Consider the following 16,481-nt stretch of genomic DNA (forward strand, 5'->3'; position numbering starts at 1 on the left):
GACAGTAATGCTAGTGTGATATTTGTTTAACTTTAAATCAAACATATTTCATTAAATTTAGTAAACAGTGTAAATTGCTTTGAATACTATCTTATTGGAAATCAATAATTTATATATTCCTTTTAAATGACCATTTCAATGTCAAATATGTGTTTGCTACTATTCCAGTAAGTAGTAATAAATGTCTTAAAATTGTTTATATTAAATTTTAACATGTAATGATGTCTTTCCAAGGAAAAGCAATTTTCATAAAAATATACTTTCTATGACGAATAAAGAATTATTAGTATCGGTATGATTTGAAATTTTATTTGATTTGATACATTTATTTCAAATTCTAATTGTGGTCAAATTAATTTGAGGCCAATCCAGCATTTGAAAATTCTGTTGTAGTTATGGACAATTTGATTCATAGGTAATTGACATAGTAAGCGATCCCATTCTAGCAGCGGTCACATAACTTCAGTTGGGGCATAGAATGTAGTATGTTGTAAATAAATTTGAGAAAAAATATGGTTTGAAAACAATGACCCAATTATACAGGTAGTGTGCAAAGCAAAAGACTGAGCAAAGCAAATGACAAAGAAAAGCTGTATGTTTAAAAATAGTTTTTTATAATTCATAGTGTCCTGTGTTGCACTTTAGGCTCTGGAATTCATGTAATGCTTTGTAATACTAGAGCTCAAGTCTAGAATCATTGTGGGTCAATCGCAGTGGCCGAATCAAGATTTTGTGCCAGGTTGTGGAATGTTAAGCAAAACATTTTAAAAATTGCTTAGATATTGAACTTAGGAATATTTCCAAGTGTTTTAGTGTAATTTTAACAGCCATTTCAACCAACCTCACCCACGTTAGTTAACATCCACTGTACGGGTGCAGTAACACTGCGAAAAAGCACATTTTTATGTGTTGCCATTTCACTAACTTTGTTCTTTTACAAGCAGCAACAAATACAATTTATGTGATGAGATCGTGGAGATATTTGTTTGGTACACACGGTACACACTATGAGTTTACAACTGGTACTATTCCTATAGAATTAAAGCAATAGAAAAAACAGTGTCTTCTACAATTACATCAAATTGGTCACATACTGTAGTAGAAGGTCAACACAACCCCTTCAATAAGTTTTTGTTACATCATATCTTTACCATTTATATATAAATTTCTTTACTTCTTTATCTTAAAGGAAATTGGAAGTGTGGTCAGTGTAAACAGTGTAATTGGAATCGAACAGATGCAACGCCATCGTCAACAACCGTAGCTCAACGTAGGAATATCAAACTAAAACAAGCTCATAAAATTAAAAAGCAAGCTCATAAGATCAAATTAATTGCTTTGCAAAAGCAAGTTACAAGGTAAATACCGTGCGCTTATTCAACTGTGAAAAAACACAAAGACCTGGTAAAAGTTATTAAGGCTCAAAATCACCATAGGAAATAAATTCATTCTGGATTCAGTAAATTATTTGTTCAGAATGATAACACAAAATAATCAATTTCTATAATTGTTCTTATTAATATTGTTAAATGTATTTTATTTCATGATTTATTAAAATAATTTCTTTATCCTTTGTTGAATTTTATTATATACATTTTTAATCTTTGTAATATTCAAATAGCACAATTATTACGGTAAGGGCCTTTGATTGTAGAACATTCCCAGATTAGTTCGACACAATCTTTGCAAAAATATGAATTTGAAGTTGATATTATTAACCAGTGTATTTATGCTTTATTTTCAAAGAACCTGCCCATATCCAGGCTGTGATGGTTCTGGTCATATTAATATTAAATTCAAGAAACACTCCAGGTAATATGTTTATTTTTTACATTTTAACCTAAAAAAAGTATTATTAAAAATGCTACTGCTCTTGCATTTTAACTAAATGCAATTTACAGTAGCAAATTCAGATTCACTGGTTCATAATGATGATGAGCTAGAGGATGGTGACGGTGAGGATAATCGTGATGATAATGATAACAATGGTCACAGCTGCGAGGGACGGGTATCGTCATCCTGTGGTGAATGTGTAGGAGATACGTAGTCATTATTAACATGAGGGATGTTTATTAATCCGCAACTCATTGCTTTCCCATCGAGTTATATTAATTTATATAGCTTTAGAATGACTGAACATTCGTTGACTTGAGTGTATGTAGGCAGTAATCAAAGACAGCAAGGCTTGTAATATGTGTGTTTTGGCAACTTTCCTTGTTTTTCCGCAATGATGAGCTAGATGATGGTGACAGTGAGGATAATTGTGATAATAATAACAACAATGGTCACAGCTCCAGGGACAGTTGGCAGTGTTGTGGTGGCAATGGCATAGTAACAATTTACAATCTGATTGCAGGAGTGTTTATAACAAAGTGCTTATTTAATCTTTCCTTACAGGTTATTCAATTGTCCCCGGTGTCCCCCAGAAGAGAGACCACTTAGAAAACATAAAACTTCAAAAACTGTATCCAATGGTACACCAAGTGTCCAAAATAGAAAGTCATTACATCACTCAGACTCAGAAAATGAGGGTAGTGTATTTACAGACAATATATTTGACAGATCAGCACAACCAAAAGGACTGATCGATGGATTATCACAATTTTTTACGCCATCAAACCAAAGAAAATCGCGTAGCTCATCTTTGTCGATGCTCGGATTCATCCCAATTAAGAGTACGACTAAACCAAAAAAGACTTTGCTCCGACAAACTAGCGAAGATCTCCCGTCAACAACCACCAAAATTAAATCCAAAATTCCCATTCAACCGGTTCGCCTTCAACCATCGACGAATGGCAATGACGATACTCGTTCACATTCCAATTCATCCTCCCCTCACTCGGAAATCCGCAACCTTGGATCATCCCAGTTAAAAGGACTCTTTGATGGACTATCTCATCTATATGCAACGTCTGAACCCAGGAAGCGTAGACTCTACGGGTTACCACCAGTTTATGCGCCGCCCAAAAGACTCAAGAAAGATGGTAGTATTCTCATTTTTGACGAAATTGCCGATGCAGTGGTTGATGGCAGTTGCCATAGTGACAAAAATGAAACTGATGAGCAGAAAAAGAGTTGTTTGATGCAGATGCCTTTGACGCCATTAGGCATCAGGACGTTAAAAAAGAAAAGAAAAATAAAACCAGTTGAACCGGAATCAACGTTAGAAAGCAACTCGAAAGAAGACACGGACTCAAAAAGCATTGAACAAGAAGATGGTAAGTAATACAACATAGTTGTTAAACAAAAAAATTTTTTGAGTTAATTTTGCCTGAAATAGTTTATAACAGCATTGATGTTAAAAAGCTACGCACTGCTTCATAGCTTGTGGAAGCGGTTTGGCATAGAGAGAACAGTTGGGTTTTTATAATTATTATAATAATAATTCTTTATTGGTCCTCATTCTAATATGAAATTGGACTGGGGTGTTCAGCACAAGAAGCAGGAACAATACCTGTCAGCGATCCGTTCAGTTTCTATCTCTTTCAGAGGCACTTTTTCTGGAACATTGCTTATTGCCACCCAGGTCTATAAATGGGTGCCAGGGAGGGGAGTCGGGTTGCCTGCTCCTGCTCTGATTTTAGCTGCACCTTAAGCATGTGGACACAATGACTGAGAAAAGAGCACTTCATATTTGAAAATAAAGGTGTTATAAAATAAACAAATATAAATAAATATAATTTTGTACAGTTAAGAGATGTTCACTTTCATTAAATATTGTTGTGATGTCACTTGGTAAAATTAATCTACTTATTTTTATGCTCTACCTTTAATTCAATATAAAAAAGTTAATAAATATATTTTATCATTAAATAATCAAACTAAAAACAGAAAATTTTAAGGCAGACCTATACTGCCCTGATTTGGAAAAAGGCATTATCTCCAAAATCCTAGTTTTGAGATATTGAGCAAAATGCATTTCACGGTTTGGAGATAATGCTTAAATATTATATTAATTTCATATTTTTGGACATTTTTTGTCGCATTATGATCAATTCACAGGATAGATTACATCCATAAGATACCCTAGAACCAAAAATCTCAAAAAGTGGAGTTAATGCCTTTTTCCAAATCACTGCATTATAATGTTGATAGTAAATGAATTAGGTCATATCAGATACATTTAAAATTTGAGACAGATAAATAATAATAAAAAAAATACACGTCAGGATTTTACCTTCTGTGCTTCAGATGACGTAACTGTTGATGATATATATATATTTCAATGACCTTCAAATATGCCAGCTATCAATTTTGCTATTGTGGTGATGTCAGCAATTTAGACTTGCATATTTTAATGATGTTTCGTAGAATATGTGTACTTTGAATGGTATCGTCATCCTGTGCTGATTGTGTAGGAGATACGTAGTCATTATTGGCATGGGGGATGTTTATTAATCCGTAACTCATTGCTTTCCCATCGAGTTATATTAATTTATATAGCTTTAGAATGACTGAACAGTCGTTGACTTGAGTATATGTAGGCGGTAATCAGAGACAGGGTAGCAAGGCTTGTAATATCTGTGTTTTGGCAACTTTCCTTGTTTTTCTGCAACGTTGTGTGAATTTTAAACTAAGGAAGGTGGACATCCGTTTCTTGGGCTGTTGAGAATTACAGTTAAAGTGGAATTTTCACATGTTGATGTCATCATCAATACACTATGTGCATGATTGTCATATAAATTTCAGAGAATCCCGCTTTAATTTTTCCTCATCTTTTTCTGTAAAATGAAAAAAAAAAAAATTCACCATTCAGAATTAGTGGAATTTTTAAAGTTTTTTGAAGAACAACGGTGGTAATAGTTGGGGTAGTTAAGATCTGAACTTTGACATCGCGGGTTTAAACCTCTTGCAGTACTTTTCACTTGTGTCACTTTGTTTGCTTTTTTGTCTCTGAAACCAGGAGTATACATGTAAATGGGTACCTAGTAAACTAAATTTCATAGAAAGCAGAAAACTTTCTGCTTTGCCACACTGTAAATCCAATGACAAATGGGAATAATTGCATCCTGAGTGATTATTGTTTTCATGTCAAAAAAAAAAAAAAAAATTTAAATACAAAAAAATTATATAAGAGCTTCAACCTAATCCATACATTTATCCAACATTTTCAATTGTGATAGTTTTTTTTTTTTTAATTTGACTATAATTCCAGATTACGATCATTTGTATTATAACAAGTAATTATTGTCACCTTTGGGCAAACAGTAATTACAGTTCCTGAAGCTACTGTACTTTTGAGAAAAACACTTTATTATCAATATCAGATCCCAAGTATATTGAAATTAATACCGCACAGTGCTTAGCAATAACTAAACTAATTACAGCCTAGCAACGTATATTCATTAGTCGCATTGTAAGGTCAATATTTATAATAGAAAATGTCAGGCTGATGTTACCTGCAGTAGAATGTTTTGTTTTCATTTATCAATACATTTTATATGCTCGTAAGTACATGATCATATTAAAATGTCATTGACCCTGCTTTATTACTTTACTTTAGATCAATAATATTGATGTCATATACAATCATACATGTAAATGCTGATTACTACTTATTTTTTATTGTGGCGTCTAGCTTGCAATCGAAAAGTCATGATTTCGAGACAAACTCTGGTCACTTCGCTTGTGTCCTAAGGCAAGACACTTTATGTACATTTGCCTCTCTTCACCTAGTAGTATATATGGGTACTTAGTAGGAGGTGAATGTTCTAAAAAGAAATTAATGTACAGTAGCTGTAGTATTGAATTGCATGCATAACTAGGAATATTTCCCATGGAACAGAGTAATGTTGCACATGTTGTATGATTGATTTTGTGTAAAATGGCCAGGGAGAAAAAGCCCTTTGAGCAATTCTTTCTGAAATGGATGTTAACATTATAAATCTTATAAAAAAAACAAAGGATAATCATAATGTGAAGATTTAAATCTATAATACTATCTTTTAACTTAAGAATCTCCGAGACATGGATTGCATTTTATGAACATTTTTATTGCAATCTTTTGTAACTACCTAAACTTTTAAGATTGCCTTTATTAAAAACCTTTAAAAACATAAAAATGTGAACCAAGAAATGAGCCAAGAAAGAAACTGGTTTGGGGCAATTCCATGGTCACAGACCGACTTTTTAAGGCATTCATAATGGTAAAAAACTGTTCAAATATTACAGATAAACCAGTAAATCTGAAATTCCAAGTAAATTTTATACTCCTTTCCACACACTTTTAATTGACAATATTACAAAAATCAAAACATAAAGTCATTTATGAAATATTGATATTAATATGTTTGGTCACAGACCGACTTAAAAAAAAAGAGAAAATTTTACAAATATAAACTTTGTGCAATTCTATTGAAAATATTATGAAAAGATTTATGGTAACACATCCTGTATGTAAAATCATATATAAGGAATTAGTATCAACAGAGAAGGTGATGTAAAACTACATCATGGGGATGGCAGGGTAGATGGAACCACCTTGGGTCTGGTCACAGACCGACCTATCGCTTTGCATGATAGTATATGATGGAATCTGGCACATAAAAAGGAGAAAACACTTTATATATAAAATTCACTACTAAAAACTTGTTACCAAACATTATATATAAAAAAGCATAACTTAATTACTTATAGTAAACAAAAATTTATTTTGTAATAAAATCAGATTATTTAACATATTAAGAATGGTATTATTTACCTAATAAACGTCACAGAAAATAGTCTTAAGCAAAATCATGATTGCTTGGATGTTAATTAATCTGACCCAGTTAATAAATATTCTAGTACTTAATGAAAAAAGGCATATTAAACCAAGAAAATTATGAAATGCATTTTATGCATTATGGGTATCTGGAAGTGTTTTCACATCCTCCCAGCGACCATCAAACATGCTCCATTTTCCATCCATGGTTGCATTTGAAATGAATAGCATGGTTTTTTTTCTTTAGATGTTAATGGCAATGGTGGTGCCAGATGTTTGCCAACAAGGGGTCCGACGTGTCTGATGAAGCCCGGGGTCCGAACCAAAGCGACGACAAAGCCTCGGTCAGTAGCCCCGAAACAAAAAAATCTCTGTTAGGGTTCTTGAAGGGAGTTTTTATGGCTTAATTTAACCCTGAATGTGTTTTTAGACCACAATATTAGGGACTTTGCAATCAAGATATCGTTATTTGGATTGGAAAATTATTATTTTTAAACATTTTTGGTCCAACGACCTGGTCGTTCGTCGAAAGACAGGGGGTCCCTGCCTTCCGACAAAGAAAATTCCCGTCCCCTTCCCCCCACCCCACTGACACCTCCGCTGGTTAATGGCATAGTGAACAGTAACTATACAGTATTTGAATGTTGAAATCAAGATCTATACTGAATGATAAACTACTGCTTTATGTATTTGAAAGATTTTACCCACTCAGCTTCCAACTACTTAGTCACATGGTTTAATATACCCTATTTGGTGGTCTATTATGAAGCAAATCATTGTTATTTTCAAATAAACCACTATATGTCCTTAGAACCTTTCCCAGGCCCATGTCTTTTGTAATTTTAATTTTGTTTATTGAATATAACCAACTTTACAGTAAAAAGTTTGCTTAAAGATTATTGTAATATCATTGGTCACAGACCGACAAGTCGGTCTGTGACTAATTTGGTCACAGACCGACTAAAATTAATGTAATAAAAATATGAATAAATAAGTACAAAAATTTAAATAATCTTGTCAGTGAATGTTAGCCTAATAGCTCCAATAGTTTTATGAATTTCACAATGGTTAAAAGCTGCATGACTTAATAAACCTAAAAAATGTTGTTTTTTGGGTCACAGACCGACAAAAATATTAAGAAATATTTTTGCCCCGCCTTAATATTTTGTTGTAAATGAATATTAGTTTTTGTCACAAAAACTAATAAAATATGTTAAGTTCTCAAATTTAAAAAAAGTCATGGAATTGCCCTTTAACTAATAAATCAACATTTAATGTTCATTCTACTTCAAGAATTAATATTTACGATCAGATTCAGAGAGGCTCAGTCAAGTATTTTCATTAAAAATATATATACTATATTTATTCGAATAATCGCCTACTTGAATGAATGATCCATCTAAAGTACCATCTGGAATAAACGCCTTCCTCGAATATGCACCCCTAGGCAATTTTTTTCTTTGAATAAACACCCCCCTAAATAACTGAACAAATTTAGTAGAATCAACATCATTCTCAACACACTATATTAATATTCTACTCCAATAGAATTACACTTTTTTCTAACCAGGTCGGAATCAATTTGGTCATGCAATAACACATTTTGACACTAATTATGTGCTGTATTTCCACATACAGTGAAATTAGTAGGCATTTATTTGAATATATCGTATACAGTCAACTCTCCCAATACCGACCACCCTTCAGACCGTCCACTTTGACCGGTTTTCCGGACGGACCTTTTTAGAGAACGTCACGTTTACCTACCGTGGTTCCTCGACCTTGAGTCGATAATAAGCCTAGGCCTAGCAAGCTACAGCAGATAGGTACACCACACGAGAAAGTCATTTAAAATTCATGTTTTACTTTATTTTTACATTATTTATGTTGTACTGTATGTACCTATTTTTATTATCAATAAAAATTTACACAAATCAGCTTAATGTGTATCGTTATTTTATAATAATAATAATAATAGTAATAATAGTGTAGTTTTATATAGCGCACATATCCATCTAATGTAAGATGCTCAGGGCGCTTGAAATGTGGACTAGGAACTCAACCAATGACTTTCTTCGCCCCTAAGGGTCCCTTCATGTCTGTGCTACCCGGTAACCCGGTACCAGCAACTCTCGTCGTCCACCACAGGGGCTGTCTGTTCCAGTACACTGGGGTAACCCCCTACTTGTCTCGAAGGATGTACTGTGTTATTTATAGTGCACACGAGTCATTGTATACACTGGGCCTACGGTTTATAGTCCTTATCCGAGAAGACTTGTTCTACCACCAGAACCATAGGCGAGCGTGCCGTTCGAACCAGTGCCGATATTATGGCTATAGCTTGCGGCGTCCCTGCTAACCGCTCGGCCATTCAGTGTTATTTTTCGTTCGATCACCATAATCTGCTTTGATTTAACATGGTTGCACGCTTGATTGGTTTTCGATGCCGCTGGCATAACCTTGGTGGGTCACTGAATGCTAAAAATAAGTGCTAACTTATGCAGCACCCCCTAAACTGCATCAGCCAATAGAAAACAGTCAGATGTGACAGTCAAAGTGTCATGCGCAATTGTTTTTATGAAATCGATAGCCTTATGTTGGGACCGCTTGGTTTGCCTTAGCATGAGAATGAATGCAAAATGTGAGAAAAGGATACGTTCCTTAATAAAGAAAACACACTCATGAACTTTTTTTTATCAGTTTATTAAACAAATGAAATCTAGGCTTATTGCAATTAATTAATTAATGCGCTATCGGCGTGTCAGTCGATCAACACTAACGATCGTACACGTGTTGTTGTTATGTGATTGATAGTTTTTATTTGGAGTCAGTCAATGTGTCTCCGATGATTTATTTAACATATTTCGTCAATAAATCATCGTTTTAAACTGGCCGTCCGGTTTTCAGAAGGTAATTTTATTGTTCCGGACTTAAGAATTTGGCCGGAATTCGGAATTGGGAGATCCGGTTTTTAGAAAGTATTTTAATACAGTAAGAATAGGAATGATTTTGGGACTTTAAAAAAACGACCGGTTTTGCGTGAAATCCGGTTTTCTGGGTGGTCGGGTATTGGGAGAGTTCCCTCAAAAACCCTTCTCTACAATAAATGCTTGGTGTGTTTTATTCGAATTACATGAATTCGATGTTTTAAAACTGTTAAAAACTTATTTAAAGATGTTTAATTGAATGTGCGATCACACAATATACTGTAATATACTGTAACCAGTGGATGGAGATCACACTTTTATTTGGGTTCCTGACTGCATAATCGTAATAATTCAGTTCATAATTTGGCGATTTAATTGCCATTAAAATGTTTGTAATATGGAAGTTAAATTGACTTTAAAAGATATTAAATTAATTGATATTTTTATAATAAGTTGTCTAATTCACTATAGAGTTTGGCACAAATCCAACAATGATATGGCTAGTTGCCTATAGAGTGCTTTCCCATTTTGTGGGAAACATTTATTTTCTCAAAATTAAAGACCATACATATAATTCTTTAAAATCATAGCCATGATAAAACATATTCAGTTACCAGGGTTTAAGCTGGCCAGAAACAATATCCAGCAGTTTGGCAAATTCGGTATGAAAGTAATTAACCAAATAGGAATTTAATTAGTTAAAACAAAGAATATAAGCAATGATAAGCTTTTTGGTTAATTTCGATAGTAAATATAGCAAAATTCAGGTTTTATTAGGATGTGGCTATTTGGCTATGACGGCTTAAACACAGGAGTTACTGCAGAGATTGAAGTGTTAGATTCTCCAACAGTAATCATTTTCTGGGTATTGTTGCATTTTGTCTTGGTGTATAAGCTTATTGTCCGTATTTGCACAACTTTAAATTGGCTTCTATTATTAGTGTTGGACAGTCAATAAAGATTTGTAGGTTTGAAGGCCATCTTCTGGTTCAATTTATTTTGTTAAATCTGATGCAGTATGCTTTAAACGCTTGTTTGAACATATCTCCACTGATCTCAAATTGTTATACTACTACTTATATTTTGGACAATTTTTATTTTTTCTATAAAAAAATAAATAAATAATAATGGTAATAATTAAAAATAGTGCAATTGGCCTTTCATTCATGTTTTAAAATAGTGATATATTAGTTAATTATTATTGGACCCTTTGTAAAATTATATTTTTATAATTATTTTTTTAAAATATTTGTGTTGTTTTAGTATTAATTTTCTATTCGGGCAAGCATACACACATTCAATTGTAATCAAAATAATAAACTAGTGGTATTTGCAAGCAATATACAGTAAATGTCACTATTGTTGTATTGCATTGTCAAAGGTCAGTAGATTTGCTTTCCATGTAAACAAAACATTATTACGATAAGTATAAAGTCCTCACGTAAGTACAGTAGATTGAAAGAGTTAATAAATTGGGCAATTTTGGAAAATCTGTTTCAAGTACTTAAATTGATTTTAAAAATGTAGATAAATAGTTCTACTTCGTAGATTATTTATTTTAGCAGCTTAAGTCTGAATTAAATAAGTCGGTAACTGACGGTGTAAATGCGTTCTTATACCTTATGGTTACTCCACCTTACCCCTTGACACAAATTATGTAAAAACTAAATCAAGAATGAAGAATACTATACTTTACTCTCATAAATCAAATATGATCATAAATATATTATTGATAATTAAATACTATAATATTAATAATAAAGGATGATGGTAACTGTTTCTCTTTCATATATTATAGTAATTTATTAATAATACGTCCTTGAATGCCATAAGGTTGAAACTGGGAAAGGAATTATGATATATCTGATTTGGATTAAAATAGCTATGTTAAAAGCAATATGAACACGTTTCTTAATTACCTTCATCAAGCTGTCTAATTAATACGGTTACATTTTGGGGTAAAATCTTGATATTTTGTTTAAAAAAAATGCACCTAAATGCACTGTGTATTTGAAGGTTTGTGGTGTATTTTTAGGTATTTTAAACAAAAAATCCAGATTTTACTCAAAAATAGGTTATGAACATAAAATAATATTTTTTTAAATTAAGGTACCAAGGTGAGTCTCATACTAATGTCATTCAATCACTATCACAGGGTTTGGATGAGGTTTGCGGTGTTTTTGTTTTTTTTAGGTTTGCGGGGTTTAGCAATGCCCGTCAAAAAAAGCACAATTTTTGGCTATCCTAAACCATAAAATCTCTTCACATGAATCACACCCCGGATTGTATTCTGGGGCCCTGACCAAAGCTTTTAGTGACGTGTTGCTGCGCACTCCAGTCGACATGTTGGACCCCCTATCAGCAAATTTCTAAAGCCACCAATGCCTAGGCCCACAATGATGTACATATCCTATTTTTCGTTATGATCTAAGTCTATAGTTCAAGCTATTAACAATAAGCATGATTATTTTCACTGGCATGCTTTTGTGACTCAATGTTTATGATACATTGATCAGTATAATACTAATAGTATGCTCAGATACACAAACTGAGAGCCCATAGAATGTTAATACTAAACAGATAGACAGGTTACAATAAAAACATTCAGCGCCTTAATACTGAACAGTAAAGTATTCAACAAACTGCTTTTGATTGACAAGAAAATCATGACCTATTCAAAGAAGCAGTAAAAATATGGTAATATTTTTCAATTGGTAATCTTGTCAGTATAACATCAAACACTTTTTTTGATATAAAAGCTCTAAAGTAATAATGCATGCACTTTCAATATGCTGCAGACAGTTTGTATAATTCGTTTTGCGTCTTAAATGTTTTTTTTTTTTTGCGCTTTTTTCATTTTTCACTTGGATTAGATTTTTTTTTACAGTAAAAATGTAACTTTAAAGCTGATTATCTCCTGAACATTTGTAAAACAACATTCTTTATTTTATCAGATTTCATCTTTAATGTCACTTTTAAATCAATGCACGGACAGGCTTGTATACTCTGTTAATTCTTTCGGGAATAGGAATACACTTCAGCATGGCAGTTAAAATCCGGAAAGGGTTTAAGATAAGAAAGAACAAATATTTTGAATGATCTGATTTTAGTTTCACTATTGATCAACAGGGAGAAATTTTTTAAAAACTTGTTTATTTTCCCTCCTATATTGATATAAAGTTCTAGATAAATTTTTCAAATAAAAGTTTTGAATAGTTTATGATGTTCATATAACTAGAAAAATAGGCCTCCTCGGGCATAGTTTATGACGCGAGTTTCATTTTCACTCTGCTTATTTCTTTTGTATTTATAATTTTTTTGTGTATTAATAAGTTAAAAATTTGTTTAAGAAATCTGCCTGTTTAAATTTGTTTCTAAGCCTATGTACTGTAGATTGGATTGTGACCACTGAATTCTACTGAACATTTTTGTCATGTTTTTTTTTTAACTAATAAATGTAAAACTCTGTGGATCTTAAAAATTGTTTGCATTTTATGACTAACCTACAGTAACAGTAACATGAGATTAGTTGGCACAAGTTTTCTTCCAGTGGATGGTGCATTCATCAAGCAGTGATTTTTTATTAAATATAGGTTTAAATGGGTACGGTTCACCCTCCAGTTTGAGAACACCATTGGGACCTTAAAATTTGTGGTAGTCTCAGTGTTGGTCTCCGATAGGGCTAGCTTTGTGTTAAAAGGTTGACGATTGTTATTTCGGTCTTTGGAAAAGTGCTCTCGAATTAGAGGTGTCTCGAATTGGAGGGTGCACTTTATTAATTTTTGTTCTTTTTTATATATATTAAACCAGCAAACAGTTTATTGATTTTATACAGTATGTTATTGTAAAGTAATAGTTAAGTTTAGGGAATATAAATAAAATAAATCCATGGTCACCTTTCCATTCATACATAAATTCAGGTAAAACAAATTGCTAACTGTTAGCAATCGCAAAGCAATAACTGACCCTTACCTTGCTCACGGAGTGGACATTTGTTTTTCATGCACTGCTAGCATTTAAGCTAACGGTTAGCGCCTCCACTCCCTGATCAAGGTCGAAACGCTGTCGTGTGAACAAGGTTTTAGAAAAATACATTACAGCTTTCCATTACTTCATAATTGGTACTTAGCAAGTATACATCATTGTTGGAATGAAATTAAATAAGTGAAGCTGGTAAAATGTGTAATTTGTTAATTTTGTTTTTCTAGCTGTTGATTCAGAAGAAGGGTCGTCGTCAACGCATGCACCGCATCCTTCAGGAGTTGCCAAGAAAGACATGGAACTGTTCCAGATGGCCCAGGATAAAGCATTATCAGAAATTATGCCTGCCCTTAATAAACCTCCAGATGTAAGTATCAGATAAGTACATATCAAATACATAACTACTCAAAGGTTGTATTTAAATATTTTTACTTAAATATAAATTTTATTCCATGAGCAGTATTCTGCTGAAGCCAGATTTACCACCATTATACATACATCGGAATTTAATTGCACCTGATTAAAATTAAAAGACCCCAAAATGTACATCTGTCAGTTTTACACCCCCTTTTGTTTTTTCAAATTTCCCACGCTTGTACATCATACACATGTATGGTCCATATTATTCACTGGACAACAGCTTACCAGTAACCATCCCATCTGAAAGACAGGCCGCTATCGAAGTTTGAATTTCAACCTTCAAGCTTAAACACAAGGAGTGCAGCGCATACTGTAGGATTGTTCCAGGGACCAAATGTTTCCAAGGTTTAGCGTATACACAATAGGTACCATCGGTTTAGCCGACTGAGCTAATCTCTTCTTTTAATACACTCTCAGTCTGATCAAGTTGATTCTAACAGACTAAAATTGTATATGTCCTGCTACTCAAGTATATTATATTTTTAGTTTTTTTAATTTAATGACCATATATTTGAACTATTGTAACCCTCTCCCAAATAAAAAAAATAAAAAAAATTAAAAATGAAATTATTCAAAAAACTATATTTTCAGTGTAATTCGTTCAATTTAAATAACTTTTTGCTAACACAAATAAAAATTTTAAGGATTGTAGTGATCATTCCGCATCATTATTTATTTTTGTGATTAAGGTTTAATAAGCTTTACTTAAATCACCTACTAAAAACAAGCACATTTTTCTCATTTATCATCGTCATATATATTGATTTTTTTTCCCCTAAAGCTAAATAAGTCATGATGGTGAAATTGTAGTTCGTTGTATTATTAATGATCCTTAGTTCGAAAACAGTTGAATTAATCAAGGCCTAAAATCTGATGTAGTAAATGCTTATGAACAGGTGCAGAAGACTTATTAAAGGAGAAAAAGGAATCTTTAGAAGATAAGTAAAAAAAAACTGTGGTCTACTACACTATAGTCTTGTTCTATAATAAAAAACATTATGAGATTATTTGATTGTTTTTTGCGCTGGTGTTCATTCAATTTAATTATACATAAAATTAAATTAATTGCTTATTTAACAATGACATATTGAACAGATACAAAATAATGTGCAAATAATAGACTTACCAGTAATTCCTTTTTCATTCTAATAAACGTTTTTGTATTTTTGTTTTTTTATGCGCCATGAGTATCTTTGTAGATGGATATCGGCGCAAATATTTATTATTATTATTATTATTATTATTAGTGGTTTTTGTTAAAAAACAAATTTATTAGTTTTGGAGAGTATAAGTGTGTAAATACAAATAGTTGTAAAAAAAATACATTAATCTTTGGATTAAATATAATTATTTGTCAATTAAAATGTAGTACTAAATTACGTACTAATTAAATGCAATTAAACACTGCAGCCCACATTACATTTACTGTAATATAGTCAACAACCATCCCCACTTTACAATTGCAACAAGTGAAACAATTGAGAAGAACAGTACAGTTATTTTGAGGTTGAAAGCTTTCCATCATATAGGTGATGATAGCAATGAAAATTTGCTAGTCATCGTACACTAAGCGAGTTACTTAAAGTGGTTATGTGCTTAATAGTTGACTTGCCGTGTGTCAAAAACAAGGTCATAATTTGCTAGTGTGTCATTTGGTGAACGAGGTAGATAAATGTTGATAATTTTTGTAATAATTTCATTTTTACTTCATGCTGATGTTATGAATTATAGCGTTTTGTAATATTCTACACCTCACTAACTTAATAAGTAAACATATAAAAATAGCCCTTGAGGTGTTAATAAATATATTTACTTACACCATTAATCATGGTTGTTTCATGTATGCAGTATATTCTCAACTGTGTTGTTTAAGGCAAGATTTTTTTTATACTTTGTCTAGCGATCCCGTCGTCTGCCAATAATGATGATTTTGAATATAAATAAAATTTGTTTTTTAGCCAATTTGTGCACCCGCTGCCCTGGAAAAATGGAAATTTAAAAAAAAAAAATTTTTCTTTTTCTTATGCCTTGAAATCTCCATAAATAAGATATGCACTTCTTCCTAATTATATAAATTTAAAGCATTTAACCATCCCATTACCACACAAGTTTGTGAAAGAATGTATAAATAAAGTCATGCCTAATGGGGAAATGATACAAATACATTGCTTTAAATGAATAATAAACGAAAGAAAATACAAGCATCACTTGGCCGGAAAAGTCATTGAAACATAAGTACCTAAAGTGAAATAATTTAACAAAAATGAATTCATGTCTATTTATAGTTATTATTCAAATGGCGTTAGCTTATTTACTTACAATAGGTAGGTACTGTAGTAGGATAGTGAGATAATAATGGTGTTTTTATCTTATATTTTTTACCATACTATTGGCTCACCATCAGTAAATTATGCACAAAATATTTTTAGAACACTTGTAGTTAATAGCCT

At 32.2% G+C, this 16,481-nt stretch overlaps 1 protein-coding gene across 6 annotated transcripts in view; it reads left to right on the forward strand.

Annotated features, from left to right (window-relative positions):
• The window catches only part of LOC117112928 (histone acetyltransferase KAT6A-like), a 60,268-nt gene that overhangs the window by 16,828 nt on the left and 26,959 nt on the right, over positions 1 to 16,481 (forward strand). For all 6 annotated transcript variants that reach the window (XM_033256146.1, XM_033256145.1, XM_033256144.1 and 3 more), the window contains exons 6-9: positions 1,190 to 1,358; positions 1,747 to 1,812; positions 2,398 to 3,218; positions 13,839 to 13,978. In XM_033256146.1, coding sequence (XP_033112037.1) covers positions 1,190 to 1,358; positions 1,747 to 1,812; positions 2,398 to 3,218; positions 13,839 to 13,978 — 1,196 coding nt within the window. The remainder of the gene's footprint in view (positions 1 to 1,189; positions 1,359 to 1,746; positions 1,813 to 2,397; positions 3,219 to 13,838; positions 13,979 to 16,481) is intronic.

This window comes from Anneissia japonica, unplaced genomic scaffold, assembly GCF_011630105.1.
Source record: "Anneissia japonica isolate Jap-2015-1 unplaced genomic scaffold, ASM1163010v1 scaffold288031_len342695_cov171, whole genome shotgun sequence".
In the NCBI taxonomy this organism is placed as follows: domain Eukaryota; kingdom Metazoa; phylum Echinodermata; class Crinoidea; order Comatulida; family Comatulidae; genus Anneissia; species Anneissia japonica.